General features: G+C 41.2%; 1 protein-coding gene across 1 annotated transcript in view; it reads left to right on the forward strand.

The window, feature by feature from the left end:
• Positions 1–23,265, forward strand: part of TRHDE (thyrotropin releasing hormone degrading enzyme) — a 728,548-nt gene that overhangs the window by 422,119 nt on the left and 283,164 nt on the right. Inside the window, exon 6 of the mRNA XM_075856965.1 lies at positions 6,108–6,245. Coding sequence (XP_075713080.1) covers positions 6,108–6,245 — 138 coding nt within the window. The remainder of the gene's footprint in view (positions 1–6,107; positions 6,246–23,265) is intronic.

The raw sequence follows: 23,265 nt of genomic DNA on the forward strand, positions 1-23,265 counted from the left end.
GGCAGATGCCTGTCGGGGTTCTTCCATACATGGATGTAAAAGCAACAAGCAATGGCATTTGACAAGCCCGCAAAAAATTGACCCTTTTTATTGGCAGATGCCTGCCGGGGTTCATCCATACATGGATGTAAAAGTAACAAGCAATGGCTTTTGACAAGCCCTCCAAAAATTGACCCTTTTTATTGGCAGATGCCTGCCGGGGTTCTTCCATACATGGATGTAAAAGCAACAAGCAATGGCTTTTGACAAGCCCTCCAAAAATTGACCCTTTTTATTGGCAGATGCCTGCCGGGGTTCATCCATACATGGATGTAAAAGCAACAAGCAATGGCTTTTGACAAGCCCTCCAAAAATTGACCCTTTTTATTGGCAGGTGCCTGCCAGGGTTCTTCCATACATGGATGTAAAAGCAACAAGCAATGGCTTTTGACAAGACCTCCAAAAATTGCAGTGGAGGTGTATTGGTGGTAGTAGAGGTAGCCAACACAGACAGCAAGGGTGGTAGACTGGTAGTAGCCGCACATTAAAAAAAGAGACTGGACGACAGTCACATGACAAAGCCCTGTGGTGGGGCAGACCTCAGGCCTGCTTGTAGCAGACGGGCGGCAGTGGAGGTGTATTGGTGGTAGTAGAGGTAGCCAACACAGACAGCAAGGGTGGTAGACTGGTAGTAGCAGCACATTAAAAAAAGAGACTGGACGACAGTCACAGGACAAAGCCCTGTGGTGGGGCAGGCCTCAGGCCCGCTTGTAGCAGACAAGCGGCAGTGGAGGTGTATTGGTGGTAGTAGAGGTAGCCAAACACAGACAGCAAGGGTGGTAGTAGTAGTAGTAGTAGCAGCACATTAAAAAAAGAGACTGGACAGTCACAGGACAAAGCCCTGTGGTGGGGCAGGCCTGCTTGTAGCAGACGGCAGTGGAGGTGTATTGGTGGTAGTAGAGGTAGCCAACATTGACAGCAAGGGTGGTAGTAGTAGTAGTAGTAGTAGTAGTAGTAGTAGCACATTAAAAAAAGAGACTGGACGACAGTCACAGGACAAAGCCCTGTGGTGGGGCAGGCCTGCTTGTAGCAGACGGCACTGGGGGTGGATTGGTGGTAGAAGTAGTAGCAGCACCAACAGCGGCACATTAAAAAAAGAGTGGACAGGACAGAATCCCGTAGTAGCAGGCGGCAGTAGCAGGCGGCAGCGGCAGCAGCAGCAGCAGCAGCAGCAATGTCAGATCTAATCAGTGGCATCAGGCACAGGGGTTTTAAAATCCTCACCGATCCACGCTTGATTCATTTTCAGAAACGTGAGATTTTCCAAGCTGTTGGCGGACAATCTTGTTCGCTTAGGGGTGACGAATCCCCCTGCCGCGCTGAATACCCTCTCTGACGCTACACTGGAAGGTGGACAAGATAGTACACCCATGGCAAACTGGGCCAGTTCTTGCCAATGATCCAATCTGCTGACCCAGAAGTCCATGGGGTCTGGGATCAGCATTTCTGACGGAGAAAGGGCACAGTCCAGGTACGAGTGAACCTGGTTGTTTAGGTGCTGCACCTGGTGATGGTGAACATCCCTTTGGTGACTACGATGTGTGTCAGGTCGGGGTATTGGATGTAAAAATGTTGTCATCATATTTTCCAAACTGAATTGGCTGCTGCTGCTGCCGCTGCTGCCGCCTATTGCAGAAGTAGCTCTGCCAGAGGCGGTGGAAGGATGAGACAGTGGGGAGCGGAGAGTGGCCCCCCGGTCAGACATGCTTGCAGCAGGTGTTTGCCGTTTGAAAGCCGTGACAAACTGGCTGCATAGCTTCTCTCGATAATAAGCCAATTTTGCCTCCCTCTCAGAAGGAGCAAAACACTCCCCCATTCTGGCTTTATACCGAGGGTCTAAAAGTGTGGCTATCCAGTACTCATCTCTTTGCTTCATGCTAGCAATACGACAGTCAGCGCGCAAGTAACGAAGCATACACCTCGCCATCCTGGCCAGCATTTCAGAGGGCCCGGTTGGTTCCATCTCCGCCCCATACTGCCATGGTTGTCCATCATCAAGGTCGTCGTCAGACTCGTCATCACCACCACCACTGTCATTTTGTGCGGCTGCCTCGTCCCCTATCCCTTCCTGTGATTCCATCTCCAAATCCATCTCCTCTTCAGGTCCTGTTTCCTTATCCTCATCCTCCTCCTCCTCCCCAACATCCATAGCCAGATGTGATCCTTCCTTCATCCTTTGCTGAACTATCGCTGTGAGCGTTTGCTCCATAATGAATATCAGCAGCATAACATCGTTCATTCCGCTAGCGTCACGGCTCACAAATCATGTGGCCTCTTCAAAGGGCCTCAAAACTCGACATGCGTCTCTAACCAGCTGCCAGTGCCTGAGCTCGAAATTACACTGGCTCCAAACGCTGCCCGTCTGCTGCATCAGGAAATCATTCACGGCTTTCCGCTGTTCGTACAGACGGTCCAACATGTGCAGGGTGGAATTCCAGCATGTTGGAACGTCGCAAATCAGGCTGTGTTCTGGGAGATTGTTTTGACGCTGCAAGTCCAGGAGGGCGTGCTTAAATGCATACGAACGTCTAAAGCGAACGCAAACCCTCCTGGACATGGCCAGCACACCCTTCAAACCAACATATGACTTTAAGAAGCGTGTTATCACCAGATTGATCACATGTGCCATGCAAGGAGCGTGTGTCAGGTGACCTAGACGCAGTGCAGTTACAACGCTCTTGCCGTTATCAGAGACAACATTGCCCAGTGTGAGTTTCAGAGGAGACAGCCAGCGTGCGATTTCCTCCTTGATGCACAGCAGCAGCTCCTGCCCTGTGTGGCTTTTCTCGCCCAGGCTTAGCAGGTGTAAGACAGCGTTGTGGCGCTTCACCTTGCACCTATGAAAAGAGGAGGGAGGAGGAGTGGAAGATACGTTGTGTCCTGTCGGGGACGGGAAGACCTCCAAGGAGGAAGGCAAGGAGGAGGAGGAGGAGTAGGAGGAGGAGGATGGTAGGCGCCTGGTGTCCGGAGTTGAACCAGAAAGATACAAGCGTGAAGGTGGTAATGCCTGGCATTGCTGCGGTGGTGCATCGGACTGCAAAATATTCACCCAGTGGGCCGTGAAAGACATGTACTGTCCCTGCCCATAGTTGCTGCTCCACGTGTCGACGGTGGCATGTACCTTGCTGCACATGGATAATTGCAAGGACTGGCACACCTTTTCCTCCACATGCTTGTGCAAGGCAGGGACAGCTGTTTTGGAGAAGTAATGTCGGCTAGGTATTCGCCACCTAGGCTGAGCGCACGCCATCATTTGCTTGAAGCCGGCGGAGTCGACCAGGTGGTACGGCAGCGACTGCACCACCAACAACTTAGCCAGGTGTGAATTAAGCCGCACGACAAGTGGATGACTGGGTATATATTGTTGCTTATTGGACAACGATTCCGTAATGGATAACTGACGGGACGTAGGAGGAGCACTAGATGACAGTGATGATGATGATGATGACAACGACATGGTGGATAAGGCCTGGCTACTACTTAGATGACAGGGACTCGGAGCAGCAGCAGCAGCGGCAGAGGGGTCTTCATTAGATGTACATGATGATGGTGGGGCATGTTGATTGTCCCACATGGCCTTGTGATGCCGCTCCATGTGTTTACGTAGAGCGGTAGTTCCTACATTACTGCCGTGCCCACGCCTTACTTTCTGCTTGCAGATACGGCACCATGCCATGTTTTCGTCCTCCGGGAAGGTACAGAAAAATTGCCACACGGCAGAGTACCGTAAAGAGGTAGTACCACGTCCACCACCACCACCACCACCACCACCCGAGCTTGCCCCTTGTCTGGCAGGCTTTTTTCGGGAGCCTACACCAGCATCAGTGTCGCCGTCACCGGCTCCTGAGCTGGCCCCACCGCTGCAACTTTTTGCAGATTGACTTCTGCCCCTACCTCGGCTTGGCTGTTTATCACGGCCCGTGCCACCACTACTACCCTCCTCCTCTGACGCCGTCATCACCTCGTCACCTGGTTCCCACGTACTGTCTAAAACAACATCATCATCATAGCCTTCCTCATCATCCCCGCCACTTCTGTCACTGTGTTGTGAATGTGATGTGACATCATGGCGGGCTCCATGCCCCCCCTCATTACTGCGTCTGCCACCACGGCTACCACCACCAACACCCCCAATACCGCAGCTATGCGTCTCGGACACCGCTTCCACCTCCACTACCGCCGCAACACACTCCGTTGGCTGACTCGCAGAAAACAAATCATCATCAGCACTATGTTGTTCAGTATCTTCCTTCGCACCCGAGGAGATGTCTCTTAGGACTCTCAGGAAAGATGGCTTCCTGCTACTAGGAAGGGGGAGCGAAGACATAGATGATGGAATGGAAACACTAGAAATACCTATATTACTACTGTCACTGTGCCAAGGAACTGTAGAGGATCTGGAATCCAACGAAACCTGGCTTGAAGCCAGATCGTCAGAGTCTTCCTGTTGAGATGACCGCGAGCCAGCCAGCCAGTCCACAATGGCCGTATTGTCTAAAGTAACCCGCCCACCGTAGGAGATGGACAAGTCTGGCTTGCTGATGCTGCTACTACTACCAGCAGGCACATGGCTGCTGCTACTAGTGGAACTGGGCACATGTCTTGTGCCACAAATGCTGGTACTGGGTCTGGCACCAACAGATCCAACATTTGGACTGGAAGAGGAGACAGCATGGGTGTTTTTTCCTCTACCCCGTCCTTTCACAACCTTTTTTGCAGCAAGTTGAATCAAAACCTGGGGGATGAGCCCCTTCTAAAAGCGTATTCACACTGACACTGGCTTGGCAAATGGCAATGAATGAGAATTTCTATCAGCCATGCTGCAGAGCACTCAGGGAATGCTGGGCCTTGTAGTACTACTACTACTACAAAGGCTGCCTGTATTGCAAGTTGGATTGTTATTTGTTTGTTATGTTAACGGCCGGGGATGAGCCCCTTCTAAAAGCGTATTCACACACTGACACTGGCTTGGCAAATGGCAATGAATGAGAATTTCTATCAGCCACGCTGCAGTGCACTCAGGGAATGCTGGGCGTTGCAGTACTACGTCTACTACAAAGGCTGCCTGTATTGCAAGTTGGTTTGTTATTTGTTTGTTATTTTAACGGCCGGGGATGAGCCCCTTCTAAAAGCGTTTTCACACACTGACACTGGCTTGGCAAATGGCAATGAATGAGAATTTCTATCAGCCACGCTGCAGTGCACTCAGGGAATGGTGGGCCTTGTAGTAGTACTACTACTACTACTACAAAGGCTGCCTGTATTGCAAGTTGGACTGTTATTTGTTTGTTATGTTAACGGCCGGGGATGAGCCCCTTGTAAAAGCGTATTCACACTGACACTGGCTTGCCAAATGGCAATGAATGAGAATTTCTATCAGCCACTGTGCACTGACTCAGGGAATGCTGGGTGTTGTAGTACTACAAAGCCTGCCTGTATTGCAAGTTGGATGCAACGGGGATGAGCCCCTTATAAAAGCGTATTCACACACTGGCTGAGTAGTGAGTAGTGGATGAGCCCCTTTGATTGCTGGATTCCTGCCTTTTAGATTCCTAAAGCTTTCCCTTACTGCACAGAGATGCTATCCTTACAGCTCCTGTCTGTAAAATGGCCGCTGAGCTCCGTGCATAGACTTTTATTGCATGCTTGAGCCCGCCCCTATGCTGCCTCCCGATTGGCTGGGAGAGCCGTTTGCAAGGCATTATGGGGTAGCCTGATGCTAGGTGATCTTGTGAAATCCTCCATTTTAGATGTAACATGTGGCAGGCGCCAAAATGTAGCCGGGTTCGGTCAAAACGGGTTCGGCCGAACCCGGTGAAGTTCAGATTCGCTGCGAACCGAACTTTTCCGGAAGTTCGGACCGAAACCGGGTTCGGTTGTCCCGGTTCGCTCATCTCTAGTTGTAATGTAACAAAACAAGAAAAACAGCAAGGCGGTAAATACTTTTGTAAGACACTATATACGACGAATGTTACTATTAAATAGTGTAAACAGAGAAGAATAGTTATGAAGACAATATATGATAAATATGAATGTGAACTTATTAAATGTTGTTGTTTTTTTCACAGGAAAAACAAAGGTTTTTAACGGATGTGTTGCACGAAGTGATGCTACTTGATGGATTGGCCAGTTCACATCCGGTTTCACAAGAAGTTCTCAAGGCTACTGACATTGATCGGGTTTTCGATTGGATTGCATATAAAAAGGTAAACATAAATTAGGAAACAAGAAGAAAACTGTGCTAAAAAAAAGTGTCCCATTCAGTTTTAAAGTTTTTTTGGGCGAGTTGTATAGGGCGAGTTTTCCCATATGTTTATACTGTTGCGCTTGTTTTTCATATGTCTTTCTCCTGATGGCTCTAAAACATCCCCAAAATTGCAGCATGCAAAATATGCAAACTGCCAGCAATGTGGCTAGGTTAGCAATTTAGTAATATTTTAGCAATCTCATAAAGTCCTTGTGCTGCCCATATTTTGGTGTGAGAGTGTAGAACCATCTAGATAGCTACTGCCAGAGCAGAAACTATCATGAAAGTTTATGTACAGTGAAGGAAATAAGTATTTGATCCCTTGCTGATTTTGTACATTTGCCCACTGTCAAAGTCATGAACAGTCTAGAATTTTTAGGCTAGGTTAATTTTACCAGCGAGAGATAGATTATATATATATATATATATATATATATATATATATATATATATATATATATAAAAGAAAATCACATAGTCAAAATTATATATATTTATTTGAATTGTGCACAGAGAAATAAGTATTTGATCCCCTACCAACCATTAAGAGTTCAGCCTCCTCCAGACCAGTTACACGCTCCAAATCAACTTGGTGCCTGCATTAAAGACAGCTGTCTTACATGGTCACCTGTATAAAAGACTCATGTCCACAGACTCAATTAATCAGTCTGACTCTAACCTCTACAACATGGGCAAGACCAAAGAGCTTTCTAAGGATGTCAGGGACAAGATCATAGCCCTGCACAAGGCTGGAATGGGCTACAAAACCATAAGTAAGACGCTGGGTGAGAAGGAGACAACTGTTGGTGCAATAGTAAGAAAATGGAAGACATACAAAATGACTGTCAATCGACATCGATCTGGGGCTCCATGCAAAATCTCACCTCGTGGGGTATCCTTGATCCTGAGGAAGGTGAGAGCTCAGCCGAAAACTACACGGGGGGAACTTGTTAATGATCTCAAGGCAGCTGGGACCACAGTCACCAAGAAAACCATTGGTAACACATTACGCCGTAATGGATTAAAATCCTGCAGTGCCCGCAAGGTCCCCCTGCTCAAGAAGGCACATGTACAGGCCCGTCTGAAGTCTGCAAATGAACATCTGGATGATTCTGAGAGTGATTGGGAGAAGGTGCTGTGGTCAGATGAGACTAAAATTTAGCTCTTTGGCATTAACTTAACTCGCCGTGTTTGGAGGAAGAGAAATGCTGCCTATGACGCAAAGAACACTGTCCCCACTGTCAAGCATGGAGGTGGAAACATTATGTTTTGGGGGTGTTTCTCTGCTAAGGGCACAGGACTACTTCACCGCATCAATGGGAGAATGGATGGAGTCATGTACCGTCAAATCCTGTATGACAACCTCCTTCCCTCCACCAGGACATTAAAAATGGCTCGTGGCTGGGTCTTCCAGCACGACAATGACCCGAAACATACAGCCAAGGCAACAAAGGAGTGGCTCAAAAAGAAGCACATTAAGGTCATGGAGTGGCCTAGCCAGTCTCCAGACCTTAATCCCATTGAAAACTTATGGAGGGAGCTGAAGATCCGAGTTGCCAAGCGACAGCCTCGAAATCTTAATGATTTACAGATGATCTGCAAAGAGGAGTGGGCCAAAATTCCATCTAACATGTGTGTAAACCTCACCATCAACTACAAAAAACATCTGACTGCTGTGCTTGCCAACAAGGGGTTTGCCACCAAGTATTAAGTCTTGTTTTGACAAAGGGATCAAATACTTATTTCTCTGTGCACAATGCAAATAAATATATATAATTTTGACAATGTGACTTTCTGTTTCCTTTTATATATAATCTATCTCTCACTGGTAAAATTAACCTAGCCTAAAAATTCTAGACTGTTCATGTCTTTGACAGTGGGCAAACTTACAAAATCAGCAAGGGATCAAATACTTATTTCCTTCACTGTACATAGCAGCTTTATCTTTAGTTGTGACCTGAATCCGTCAGCCCTGAGGGGTTCAGTGTTAGCGGGCCAAACAAGCAAGATCCACTTGTAGTCGATCCCATCTAAGTTATAAATTTAGATGTAAACGATAACAGCTTGATCCTGTGTGTCAGAGACACGCAGGACCCGCTGTCACTGAACGCGTCAGTCCCACGGACCTGATGGGAACAGGACTTAGCGCTACATACTGCTGCTATGTATAGAGAATACAGAGCAGCTGTATCTCAAAAAGTAAACCACATTTTTAATAAATACTAATTATAAAGTTACACCAAACACACTGACTGACCTGTTTATTAAAAAAATAAAATAAAAAATGCACAACAAAGGTTTACATAGTTAATCAATTTTAATGATTTTCAGTGCTTTGATGATCATTTTAACTTGGTGGATGATAACCGTATGTATGTATGACATAAAGTAAGACTTAAAGAGGACCTGTCACTATGCCATATTAGTTGAACTGGTTAACCGATCTGAATAGCGATATCACCTTGATTCCAGCTGTGTTTTTTTTTGTTCCATAGATATGGCCCACTGTTGTGTTGGCTCTCTATGTTCTTATTTGCTGTTAGCCAATGGGATGGAGCTAGCTTCCTTGTCTCTAATGCTGACCAATCAGCGCAATGCAGCTTGAGGGTAGTTCAGGCCCTGTTGGTTAACTATAGCAAATTAGCATAGAGAGAGAGAAACACAACAGTGGGCCATACCTCTGCAACAGGGGGGTCCAGGAAAATTAAAACGGTGCTGGAATCAAGGAGACAGTGCTATTCGGCCCCAACTTGTATATCCTAGAGACAGGTCCTCTTTAAAGGGAATATTCTGTGAATACCTGAACAGTGGAGTTTAATCAGTTTGCTAAAACAATTGCTAGAACAAAATGACTTGCCAAACTGAACTTTCCTAGCCCCTTCGAACCCCGCTGATCGGATATCACTGTTATATCATAATGATATGCCACCAATTTCTACAGTAGGAGAAGACAAACTTTACTTTTTTATAATTACACTTGTTAAGCCTCTTGTAACTTTCCATGTAGAGTCCATGTTACTGTAGGTACAAAAACAAATATTGATTTCTTAATTAACACAAATGCATGTGTAAATACCATAGCTAAATGAGCAAACTCACATATTGCACTGTATCTGGATTTAGTATAATGAGATACTCATTGATGATAACTTAAAACCAGTGACTGTGTGTGAAGTGACTATAATAAATTATGCCCATTGTGAATGTCTATTGTTAAGTAATCAAAACGACAGATTCCTTTGCCTTAGCAATCAATGTTGGCTGCTAAAGCTGATTGCAGATTGACTACTCATGGTCACAGACAGAAAATGCCTCAAAAAAAGCTCCAAAGCTCTCTGTGAGCTTTAGAAAGGTATTTTTTATATGCAATTTAGATAAAATACTTAAGTAGTAGGGAATTTCCTAATATACTACAATTCTCTTATATAATTGTATTATAAGAATAGGCATGGTGGGTCAAATAAGGGCTTTAACAGGTAAACATATTCCATGCTGGTGCCCTACAAAAACAGCAGAATATACAGTAGGCTTCCATTTATATCAATAATAAACTACTAAATAATGTCCCATGACTTCACATTACAAACTAACTTAGGCTCCACAAGTCAAATACTACATCTACAAATCTTAAATTCAAGTATCCCAAACAATTAAGTATACCAAAATATACTTTATTAAAAAATGTTCAATATCCATCTAATTTGCCCATCAAAAGAAAAAATCATACAAAGAGGTAGTTTAACAAATAGATAAAACATCATAACTTAATGCCAATATATTAAATGCAATCCATGTTAATACATAGGTGGATATTAAAAACATAAAAGACAAACATAGCACAATAACTGACAGCAACAGCACAGAGTACAACAACAACTTGGTTAATAATAATAGTTGGTGTTCTCTATGCTGTGGCTGTCATGGTGGCGGATATTAGAAACCATGACATTTAATTCTACAGATGTAGCAAAGTTTAACTTGACTCTATTAACTTGCTTCAGTGTGATATCACACAACAAAAGCCATGGAAAATCATTGAAAACGTTAAAGGGGTTTTCCGAGTTAAAACTTGTATGTGTTAATACTTTTAACCTTTGAATGTAAATACATTTGTAATGTTAGGACGCTCTCATTTTAATCTGTTAAAAACAGATTTGCCATGGCTCTGGCAGAGATGAAGTCTTTGACGCTTGAATTAGTGGAGTCTTATATTTATAGATATAGCAGTCGCCACCTTGACTGCTGTGGCGCACTATGGCGGTATCACACTTACTTCGATTTGCGTAGCATGCTGCTCATTCACCTTGAATGAGGTTGGTGCAATACACAAATAATGTAAAGCGCCATAGCACACTACACTAGTAACATAGCAAGTAACATAGCAAGGCGCTAGTCAATTTGGTCGGTGCTGGATCTGTATATTACAATCAAAAGTAACTACACATCGCTTACAAACATAGAAAACTAAATATAAAATATGTCATCTAACATGTTGCTTTTTTCATCGTAAAGACAAGTTTACATTTTATAAATTAAACTTATCATTTTCTCTATCTGCTACCAACTATAATCATCAAAATCAATGGCCCACATTTTTTTATACATTTACAATTGACTCTGGTGGAAATTGCACAGATTAAAAAATCATATCTAAAATTGTGCCCAAATTTTACCAAATTTGCACAAAATCCGCGACATTTGTCTTTTCAATCCAAAAAATATAATAGGTGAGACACAAAAGCAAAAAAAAAATGCTAATTAGTGGCGCATTTAGCCCTTTTTTGAATGCTATCATAGAATCTTCCAGTACTACGTCTTGGGTTAGGGATTTTGGTGTTCTTGTCACCCCGTTTAGTCGTTTACTTACCGTTGGAGAGAAATGTTCCTTTTCTCATGCCCCTGTTGTACTAGAAATGCCACTGTCTGGTCATTTTGTTTTCCAAGTAGAAAGTGAGGGATAAATTAATTATCGATAGTTGGAATTACATAGTTTGTTTATTGGATCGATTTAGCATTTGGCTGAAATATTAAAATATGTATTGTCTGCTATACAACTGTTGAAAGGAGACATAATTCTTTGCAGAATATATTTTTACTATTCTTTTAAACTTTTAACATCTATAACTGTTCTGTAGTGTAAGCGCTTGAAAAATGCATTCATTTGTCTAGTACTTCAATCAGTCTTTATACACACTTATCCGGTTTTCTATAGTTCTTTCTAGGTGGGCATAATGGAGAAGATAAGTTGAAAAGCTAGAGGTTTATTCATGTGCTAATATATTAGGGGACATTGTTTGGGATGAAAAAGTATTTCTAAAAGATTTGTGGTATTTTGGACAGTCCTTAGAGTGAAGGTTCAGTTTTGCACTGAAACGTTCTATTTTTGGATCAGTAATAGGGCACCCGGACCTTAAAAAATGCATTATTTTTTTATTTTGCAATCTTGATTTTTTTTTTCATGTTGCTCTGACTGTTTACCTTTTCAGTATGATTCCTCAGAAAAATAAAATAATAGAGCAAAGTGATTGTTCCCTTTCAGTGATATGGGCTGCAAGTATTCCCCTCCGCCTGTCTCATTACAGTAAACTGCATTATGGCACATACTACACTCTCTCCATCGCCTCCTCCTGTGTGAACTCTGCTTCTCCTACACTGAGGCAGACATTTCTTTCTACCCCATGCCAGCACTCTAGGCTGTAATGTCCCCTTAGGCCTCCCTTTCTCCCTTCTGCTTCTGACAAAGTTCTTCTCAATCACTGCAGCCTCCTGAGTGACAATTAAGGCCGAATTCCCACGGATGGGATACGCTGCGTAAAAACTGTGCAGCGTATCCGACCTGGGACCCGCAGCACCTTCCATACGAAAAGCTGCACATTCTGGTGCAGTTTTTTGGACGGAATTTCCGCTCCGGAAAGCAGCGCTTGAAAAAGAAAATAACTTCGATACTTACTCCCTCCCTCTTCTCAGCGCATAGTCCGTCCTCCTACGATGACGTTGCCGGCCATGTGACACTGCAGCCTATGATTGGCTGCAGTGGTCACATGGGATGAAACGTTATCCCAGGAGGCCGGACTGAAGGAAAAAGGAGGGCGTTCTGGGTAAATATCATTTTTCGTTTTTCCAGAGTTGCAATTTCTGCTAAGTAATCGCTGCAATTATGCCGCAAAAGTCACAACACTTGACTTTCTGATTTGCATCCCCATTGAATTTAATGGGGAAAATGTGCAACAGACAATCAACAAAAAAAGCAGCATAAATTGACATGCTGCGGAATTAAATTTTGCACCGCAGGTCAATTTATTAACGTTTACGCTGCATCATTTTTTCGCGCCATGGATATGAGATTTTCTATGTCTCATCCACTTTGCTGCTACTATAAATGCTGCAGAATTTCCGCACACAATTCCATTGCGGAAATTCCACAGCATTTACGCAACGTGTGAACCCGGCCTAAGAGAGGATGCAGCTGGAAGATCAATGCCTAGAGAGAACAATCTGTGAGATGTCTTTAGCATGAATAGAGACTGCTCAGTAGGAGTGATAGGCAGCTTAGGGGTAAGTTCACATGCAACAGATTTGTTGCAGAAATGTTTGTGAATGGAACCTGCAGAAATCCATGTGCTTGCCGAAGAAACGACCCCATTCAGATGAATGGAACTGATTTTCATTTGTAGAAATTTCTGAAACAAATCTGCCATGTGTGAACTACCCCTAAAGGTAGATTTCGGTGTGTTATGGTATCTGTGGTGAATATAGTCATACATTTAATTATTTTGTGTTATATAATCGCCATAAATGTAGATAATTCTGCAGACATTCGTTTTCACTCTGACATTAAAGAATATTTTTCTGTTACTCAATGCTTTAAAAAACTTAATGAAATCCATTCAATGTTTCTGCACAATAAAGCAGAAAAGTCAAACAGGGTATTCATGGGCCCTATATTTCCCTTTTGTCTTCTGTATTTTTTTTATTGCCACCTTTTTTGCATTTAATTTCATCCTACCAGTCACTCTAACAAAATAGAACAGAAATGCATTAAACATATTTTCCTTAATCAAACTTCCAGCAAAAATATTTTTTTATTGTTTATATAACGAGCAGCATTTGGTATATCTACATTATTCTTAACAATTCATGTGGAAAAATTGCAATTTCACTAAATCTCATTATCATTCCCTTTCATATTTTTTCTATTTATACGTTCAGCTCATGTGGAAACATGCTTTACAAATAAAATAAATATACAGTTGTTCATAGAGTATGGGACGTCAAAAACTCAGCTCATGTTAGTTTAACGTACAGTAGTTCCTTTAATTATTAATTCAATATTTTACTTTCATGCATACATCTATTCTGTTAGAAATGTTTATCCACCAAATGTAAACAATATACAAAGTACAGTATTTATTTTTACTGTGCATTCTTTATTCTATGTCCATTAACATGAATAATAATTATTGTCACCATCATCATCATCATCATCATCATCATCATCATCATCAACATCATCAATATTTTAGTCATGGTCATTATTATAATCCAAAGAATTGGTAAATGGTAGCATCTGTGTGTACATTTTTTTATAAAAGATTATCTTAGTTACAGGATATTTAATTTTTTTAAGAGAATTCCTGTTGTTAGTGTAATTTAATCTTTAATCCCTTAAGGACCGGCCTATTTTGGGCCTTCAGCACAAGCATTTATTTTAATTTTTTCAACGCGTTCCAAGAGCTATAACTATAATTTCAATTTACATGAACTTTTTCCTTTTTTTTTTTGTGGGACGAGTTAAAGTTTTTATCTGCACCATTTTCAGGTATAATAATTTATTGATTAACTGTTATTCGGGAAAAATGGAGGAGTAAAGGCAATTCCGCCAAGTCGTGCATAGTGCGGTATAAATAATGTGACTTACTTGATTCTATGAGTAGGTACAACTATGGCCATACCAAATTTATAAAAGTTTTATTTTTATGTGTTAGTACTTTTGCTGAATAAAAGCATGTCTTATGAAAAAAATAAAAATAAATTGTGCCACCACATTTTTGGGCACAATTTTGGAATACATATATTTTATAATTTTTTTTTACGGGGTAATGGTAAAATAACAGCAATTCTGCAATTTTTTGTTTTTGCATTTTTCTTTTAAGCCATTTGCGATGTGGCTTAAATATTATCTTATTTTTTTTTTCTATGGGTCGTTATGATTGCAGCGCTACCATATATCTTTTTTTTTTATTTCACTTGCTCCTATGCCTGCACCATCATGATGACTTATCATGGAGACTTTAGTCAAGGCTTTCTATGACGTACATGTATGTCACAGAGGCTAAAGGGGTTAAAAAACATTTCTTAATGTATTTGTTTATTTTTCAAATATTTAATACAGCAGTAAGGCTCTGTTCATCTGTGTGTTAGTTATTTTCTGTCAGGACTTTTTGAGAATAGTGTATCATGCTGCGTTATTTTGTCATGTAAAAAAATGGATTCCTGATGGGTCCATTATAAATCAATGCTAGTAAAATATGGTCATAATGGATCCTAATGGATCTGTCAAGTGAATCATAATGCATCTGCCATAACTGCCATGGTACCAAGGTGGCCAGAGTCCAACGTAATCCACAGACCTGTACACAGATTGTATCCCTCAGATCAAGATGTGATAGAGATTGGTACCTAGTGGTGGTGAGCATAATGTAGTCAAATTATAATGATCAACCAATTTTTAGTGAATGATTTTTATCTCATACTTCATAAACTTATACATATAACCTGGTTACATGCATGAGCTATCATAAACATTGGCAGGCTATTACATACTCTAAGCAACATGCAAATAATACGACGTTTTCCTACAGATGCACATATATTTATCCTAATATCAGCTATCTTTATTGGAATTGTTACGTTCAAGTCAAAGTGGCAACTGTTTCCAATTATACAGCTTGATCAATTTCAGGTCTTAGGCCCCATGCACACGACCATATTTTTGTCAACCCGTAAATACTGGCGTAAATACGGGTCCTTGGTCACACGTATTCGACCCGTATTGCACAAGTATTTACGGACCCGTGCCGTATTACACCCGTATTTAGGAGCACGCTTTTGCTGAAAAATTACACTGCAGTAATCGGCAGCCCTTCTCTCTATCAGTGCAGGATAGAGAGAAGGGACAGCCCTTTCCGTCATAAAAGTACAATTAAAATTCATACTTCATTCATAATTCATACTTACCCGGCCGTTGTCTTGGTGACGCGTCCCTCTCTTGACATCCTGTCCGACCTCCCTGGATGACGCGCAGTCCATGTGACCGCTGCAGCCAGTGATTGGCCTGTGATTGGCTGCAGCGGTCACATGGGCTGTAACGTCATTTCTGCAGTTCTGTATGATGTTTCTTTAATTTCCTTTAAAAACTGCAAAAAGGGAAGCCATGAAAAAAATCCAATCTGATTACAAATCTTTGTATGTTATCACACACTTCTAGACAACAGAAATTCTTAAAGGGGTTGTCCCATCTAGATAATTCCTTCTGTAAGTGAGGACCCAGACACATTCAGCAGCTTTGTTGCTAGTCACGTGGGAAGGCTCATACCCATACCGACTACTGCTCACACGACTCTGGCACTCACCTGCAACTAACTCCAGCATTCTATGCCTTTGCCACCTTGCAGCATGACAGAGATATCTTTTAAAGCAGACCAGGTCTCTCCCAATCTTCCAACCGACACTGAACACTCACTGGTGGGAACAACCCCCATTTTATAGTATGAGCACCTCCTCCAGCGTAAGAACACAGTTTAACACATCCCCCTGCTGCTATGGCGCAGCAGTGCAGTCAAAATGGCATCCGGGAAGTTTTAGACATTTTGCAAGCCAATCATTATTACCACCTGTAAAAAGAAATAGCCTCAGCTTTACAGTGCAAACAAGTTAACCATCAGCAAAACATAACATTTAGTGGATGGACCAACCACTCCTCCTAAAGCGCCATCAAAGATACATAATAGGTAGAATCATAGTACTTATTAAAAGTACAGTAATTATAAAGAACATAGACATAGGCGAATTCTCCCCCACACCCTTATAGTATTGCATGGTGCAACTTTGTAGTTCATGGCCTTGCTGAGTTCTCCGAAGAGGAAGCTTCTCTCCGCTTTGGCTAATAGAGGAGGTTATAAACAGGAGACCTTTGTCTATAAAATTCATATGCCTTAATAAGGCATATGGACTAGGTTGTCCTAATGGGGCTACCCTTTTAATATTTCACATACATGGCCTGATTCTAGGCAAAATTATAATTTTGGGCAGATTTATATTATATACAGCCATAAAAGATTAATCATGTTCCTATTACCCAGATTTTGGGGAAAAGATGATAAAGGGAACTTGTCATCACAGTTCCAATGGTACCCCATTCCTGTAAAAGGCACTCAAAATCTTTCAAAAATGAAGGGCTTCATGCCTTGAATTGAGGTGTGGTTGAGCACTCAGTATGGGTTCCTAGTAGTCTGCCCAAGAGTGAGCAAAAAGCTGGGAAGAAAACACCATGTGTAAATTGATTGAGGTTTTTCTTTTTTTTTGGGGGGGGGGGTATGGAGTGGGAGACGCGATTTCTTACCACACAGTACACAATTAACAATACAATAAAGTAAATAAAACTTTTGGACCTGAGTCAGGTACCCACTATCAGTATTATACAAAATAATTGTGATGACCAATTGTAAAATGGTCTCTTATATGGTAACAGGCAATGTGCTGACATTTTACTACATTAGACATAAAATACAAAAGAAAAATGTAATCTGTACAGCAGACCCTCTAGCCTAAAAATATAAGATTTTTATTAGTTTAGCATACTATGAGCTAAGAGGTAGCTATTAAAAGCAACATAACATGGAAATTCAAGTTTTTACCTACAAGATTGCTGAAAACTAAATTATAAGAAGGTCATACATAAATTAAAGACCATGCAAATAAGTCTAATAAATTGCAAAACGCCTTATAAAGCTAGTCAGTAGAGCTCTGCAAATTGTCATGGTGACCTACATCTTGCAGATGGTCAGGCTATTTGCGTAATATAGCATAATGAATTAGGGAGAGATATAACAGATGGATTGATTTGGGACTGATGTACACATTTATCAAAAGGACCTTAGCATGCATGAGGTAAAATACACAAGTTAAAAAGATTACTAGCTGAATAAAGACTTTGGAACTATCTCAATGAAAAGAAAAAATAAATAAATATTAAATATAAATCAGGTTTAGTTGGTGCAAGCATGCGTTTGGAGGCCATTATTCACTTGCCGTGGTAGTCATATACTGTACTGGACTACAAACAATGGCGGCTTATCACACCAGTGCAACGGATTTAGAAAATATAGTAACTTGGGTTAAGTGCATTTATCCTAGTACATGTTTGTGGTTTGGAAGCGAAAGTATTTGTAACACAATTTATGACAAGAGGTTATATTACATTTGGCATTTATACAAATGAGTCCCCTACCCTTTTATACACAACATAACAAATAGATCAGGTTCAAGAGGTGTCAAGGTGACTGTTACAGTGAGGTTGGTGTTCTCGCCATCCGGCCAGAAACCACATCAGCTTCGCTCTGCATCATCATTAATTTTAAATATCTCCTTCTGTTGCTGTCTAAAAACAGCTTGCAGTATCCCTGTGTACAGATTAAAATGGTCAGTAACAGCGGTACGTGGCAGTGACAAACCTGCTTAGAGTTCAGCTGATGAAATACATCTTTTCTAATGCTTCTGCATTGCATTTAGAAATGTCTACCAAGTCCGAGAGAAAAAACAGCAAGTGCTCTAGGAGAGGTGGTTATTTGGCAAGGAGTGAAAAGGCAAAAGTCAATACTTACCTTAAAGGCTATGTACACCTTTGAAAAGTTTTTTCTTTTTTAATTTAAAAATGTGTATCAGTGTGTTTGGTACAACTTTCTAATTGCTTTTTATTCAAAATAATTTTTACTTTTTGTGATATAGCTGCTTTGTATCCTGTATACAGAGCAGCTGTATCGTACTCTGAGACCTGAATCCGTCAGGTCAGCGGGACTGACAGGTTCAGTGACAGCGGAACCAGCGTGATCCACCTGTTATCCATCACATCTAAGTTCACAACTTAGATGTGATCGATTACAGGTGGATCCAGCATGTCAGAGACACGCAGGACCTACTGACACTGAACCCGTCAGTCCCGCTGACCTGACGGATTCAGGTCTCAGAGCATGATACAGCTGCTCTGTATAGAGGATACAAAGCAGCTATATCTCAAAAAGTAAAAATTATTTTGAATAAAAAGCAATTAGAAAGTTGTACCAAACACACTGATACACATTTGTATTAAAAAAGAGTTTTCAAAGGTGTACATAAGTCTTTAACTCTTTCATGTCCAAGGGTCAGCAAAGGACTTTGTGTCCAGAGCAAAATATTGTCTTATTTTACATTTGAATTTTCCCTAAAAAATTTTTGCAAATATATACTTGCCACCTGCACACACTGCCAAAAGTACCAATACCTGGTTTAATAACCACAGTATCACTGCACTTGATTGGCCAGCAAACTCACCTGACCTAAACCCCATAGAGAATCTATGGAGTATTGTCAAGAGAAAGATGAGAGACACCAGACCGAACAATGCAGACGAGCTGAAGGCCGCTATCAAAGCTACCTGGGCTTCCATAACAGCTCAGCAGTGCCACAGGCTGATCTCCTCCATGCCACTCCGCATTGATGCAGTAATTCATGTAAAAGGAGCCCCGACAAAGTATTGAGGACATATACTGTACATACTTTTCAGTAGGCAAACATTTCAGTTTTAAAAAACATTTTTTAAATTGGGCTTATATAATATTCTAATTTTCTGAGAGACTAAATGTTGGGTTTTCATAAACTGTTCGCCATAATCTTCAACATTAACCAGTTCAGGACCGGGCTATTTTGAGCCTTCAGGACTAGACACCATTTAGCCCTATTTAGCACGTGTTAGTTATATGGCTATAACTTTTTTATTTGTTGGGCTAACGACGTAATTTTTGCAATGTTTTTTCCGTAGACAATGCAGGTTTCTTTTTTTTATCATTTTTATACACATCCTTTTTGCAATTTTATCATTTTTATTCTTAAAGTTTGAAAATAATAGTAAAAAAAATAAGCGTTTTTACTTTTCAGCTATTTTTTTTGGTAATAGCATAGTTTTACCCTAAAATAGACCTTTTATTTGTGATCATCATTGTCTATTTTAAAATATTATATGTCTATATATGGGTAATTGGGTCAGCTCTAGCGTTACAACAATGATTGGCGGGGGGAAAGTTTTTTTTTGGGGTGGGTATTTTATGTGTATTTATTATTAATTTTTTTTTGCACTTTACTTTACTTACATTTTTTTATTACTATGGTCTGTCCCTCAAAGGTCAAAAAAGACCTTTGGGAAACTTTATATATTTTTTTCTTTCTTTTACACCATCTTTTCCACTGTAAGGCTGGGTTCACACGTGGCGGAATTTCACTTAAATTCCGCTGCGGACACTCCGCAGCGTTAATCCACAGCGGAGCCGTTTCTCCATTGACTTCCACTTTAATTTAGCAGTGTTCGTTTAGACGATGCGTAAAATTCCGCTGCGGAGCATAGGCTGCGGAGCGGAATTTGGTGTCCGCAGCATGCTCTGTCTGTTGCGGAGGTGTGGCGGACTGTTTGCGGACTCCTTGCGGAATTTCTCCATTGACTTCAATGGAGATTCTAATTTCCGCAATGAAGTCCGCAGCTGTCATGCACATGTTATGTGTGCTGCGGATGCGTTTTGCTTTTTTAACTTGACATTTCTTCATTCTGGCTGGACCTATGTATTTCTAGGTCTACAGCCAGACTGAGGAAGTCAATGGGGCTCCCGTAATGACGGGAGCGTTGCTAGGAGAAGTCAGTAAATAGTCACTGTCCAGGGTGCTGAAAGAGTTAAGCGATCGGCAGTAACTGTTTCTGCACCCGGGACAGTGACTACCGATCCCAATATACAGCAACCTGTCAAAAAAATATAAGTTCATACTTACCGAGAACTCCCTGCTTCTGTCTCCAGTCCGGCCTCCCAGGATGACGTTTCAGTCTAAGTGACGGCTGCAGCCAATCACAGGCCAATAACAGGCTGCAGCGGTCACATGGACTGCCGCGTCATCCAGGGAGGTCTGGCTGGATGCCGAAGGAGGGACGCGTCACCAAGACAACGGCCGGTAAGTATGAATTTCTTTGACTTTCACAAGGGAAAGTGCTGTCCCTTCTCTCTATCCTGCACTGATAGGGAGAAGGGAAGTACTTTTACCGCAGTCCGCAGCAGCTAGTCCGCATCAATTTACTGCACATTTTGTGCAGATCCGCAGCAGAATCTGCAACGCAGATTCTGTGCGGCATTGATGCGGACAGTTGCGGAGGAAATCCGCCACGTGTGAACATGCCCTAACTGGAGCTGCACAGCAGCCCCAGTTACAGGGGAAATCAGCCCTCTCATAGTGACGATTGTCACTAATAGGGCTGTGCTGGGTCTAGTAAGACCCGGCAGCAGTCTGTCAGTAACGGTACCCGGCGATCATGTGACCAGTCACATGAATACCAGGAGCAATAGAGACATCTGCGTTCATTGAGCGCTGTGTACAAGTGATCAGAAAAGACAGAAGCAGCGAAAGCTGCTTCTATCCTCTCCTCAGGGTCCCCGGCAGTCACTGACAGCCAGAGACCCGACATTCAGCTGTCCGATCGTTTGGGCAGCAAGTTTAAAACCCACGCCGTAAAAAGTCTATGGCGCGGGTTTTAAGGACCCTGACCGCTGGCCGTAAAAACACAGTCAGTGGTCGGGAACCAGTTAAAAGAAAAAAATGCTGGAAATAGATCACTCTATGTGGAATGAATCTATATAATATATGAATTTAACTTTTTGAATTGAATTACTGAAATAAATTTACTTTTTGATGATATTCTAATTCATTGAGAAGGACCTGTACATTAGTAAACAATCACAAAAATATGTACAAAAATACATGTGCCCATTAATGCAATTGGACAATTTTAACAGACTTACCTGATAGTGCGACAGCTTTGATCATATTGGCACACTGTAGCAATTGTGGTCACTCTTGCGGGTAAAAAAAACAATCTCAAATTGTTTGGACAGACATTTAAGTATGCACTTTCTAGAAAGTGATATTGATCCTTAGAATAATTGATTAATTTGGTTTATAATTGCTGCTCTTAGTGCAGTTAAAATGCTAAAAATATTTTGATTGCTTCTTTTAGTCTATAAAGCCATGTTACCTCTTTTCTGCATCATTAGTTTTTAATCCTTTGGGCATGATAAAATAAGACTTGATTAAAAATAAACTGTAGATCTAAAAGTAGACCTGACATATACCTTTATAAATACATAGCAATACCTCATTTCAGGGATACTTTCACAATAAGTAGCTCAGGCAATACATAAAAAAAAGACAAAAATTATTCCCTGCCTGAAACAATGTTCTTTTTGAACAGAACACTGGAAATAAACAGAATTGTGCTATATAATACACAACTAGGGAAGTCTAGTAGCTTGATTACTTGTTATGATTAAGTGTGTTACAAAGCTCAGTCTGCAAATGTGCCAGCAATGGGAGAATCATGGTAACACTAAAGTTAGCTGTAGCAATAAGATTTCTCTGTAGGGATTAATGCTAGTTAAGGAGGCTGCGCTGGAGTGACTTTGGAGTCAATTGAGAAAAATGAGAATATGAGCACTGTCTACCACACACTGTAATTTGACAGAATGAATACTTAAATGATAGAAGCTAATAGAGCGTATACAGAATTGTACTAGAAGCTTGTAATTTTACTATTCTAATTATTATTATTACCCTTTAACGTGATGAGTTGTGGCACTATACATATCGAACGATACACTGGAAATTTTTCCAAATAAATAGTAGAGTATATAAGCCAAGTTAACAAGACAAAATAGAAAAGAAAGCTGTTTCATAGTAAAAAAAAAAAAAAAAAAAAAAGGGATTACGTCTCTGTTTAAATGCAGTGTATAGTAAAAATTGCACCAGGGTAGAATTTTTATGTTAAAAATAAAAGTTCATTAATGATAATAGATTACATTGCCAAATAACAAGGTGGGAACAATGACGTCATAATTGTGTGACTATATTGCTCTTTTTAATATGCACAAAGTCGGCAGCTATTGTCCTTCAAAATGCAGTGTCTGTTGACGGTTGGTGGGAGTACATACATGGGACTGGTACTGGAACCAAAGGGGAGCATCGTAGTTGCTCCACTACATTGCAAATAGTCCTCATTGAAAATCCAGCCAATTTCCACATTGGCCGTTGACTTCTAAATGATACTAAAAAGTGTTATGGATATTTGTTAGCATCAGGCCATAAATGATCAAAATAAAACACACACACACACAACATACACACACACACACACACACACACAGACACACACACATAAATGTCCCGATTTATATACCCTAATAACATGTATATATATATATTTATTAGGGTATATAAATCGAGACATTTATGTGTGTGTGTGTGTGTGCGTGCGTGTGTGTTTTATTTTGGCTCTATGGCACCCACAAGTTCTGTGGTATTACAGCTCTATTTTACTCTATGTGGGCACATACTTGTATGTTGGCAAAATATGGCACTATTTTGCATTATGTAGGTGCAATATGGTACTTTGTGGGCACTATATGACTCTATGTGGGCAAATTATTTCACTATCTGCATATTGTTCAGCCCTGTGTCCACTAAATATTGCACTATGTTAGTATTGTTTAGCTTTATGTGAACCTTGCATGACACTATCTGGGAAATGTTGGTTGCACTGTTTGTTTGAATAATGCATGACACAAAATGGGCACTTCATGTTTGTTTCTGTACATTAAATGGGTGCTGTATGGCATTATCTGGGCATTATGTGTCTC

The sequence above is a fragment of the Rhinoderma darwinii genome, chromosome 3 (genome assembly GCF_050947455.1).
Source record: "Rhinoderma darwinii isolate aRhiDar2 chromosome 3, aRhiDar2.hap1, whole genome shotgun sequence".
NCBI classification, from domain to species: Eukaryota; Metazoa; Chordata; class Amphibia; order Anura; family Rhinodermatidae; genus Rhinoderma; species Rhinoderma darwinii.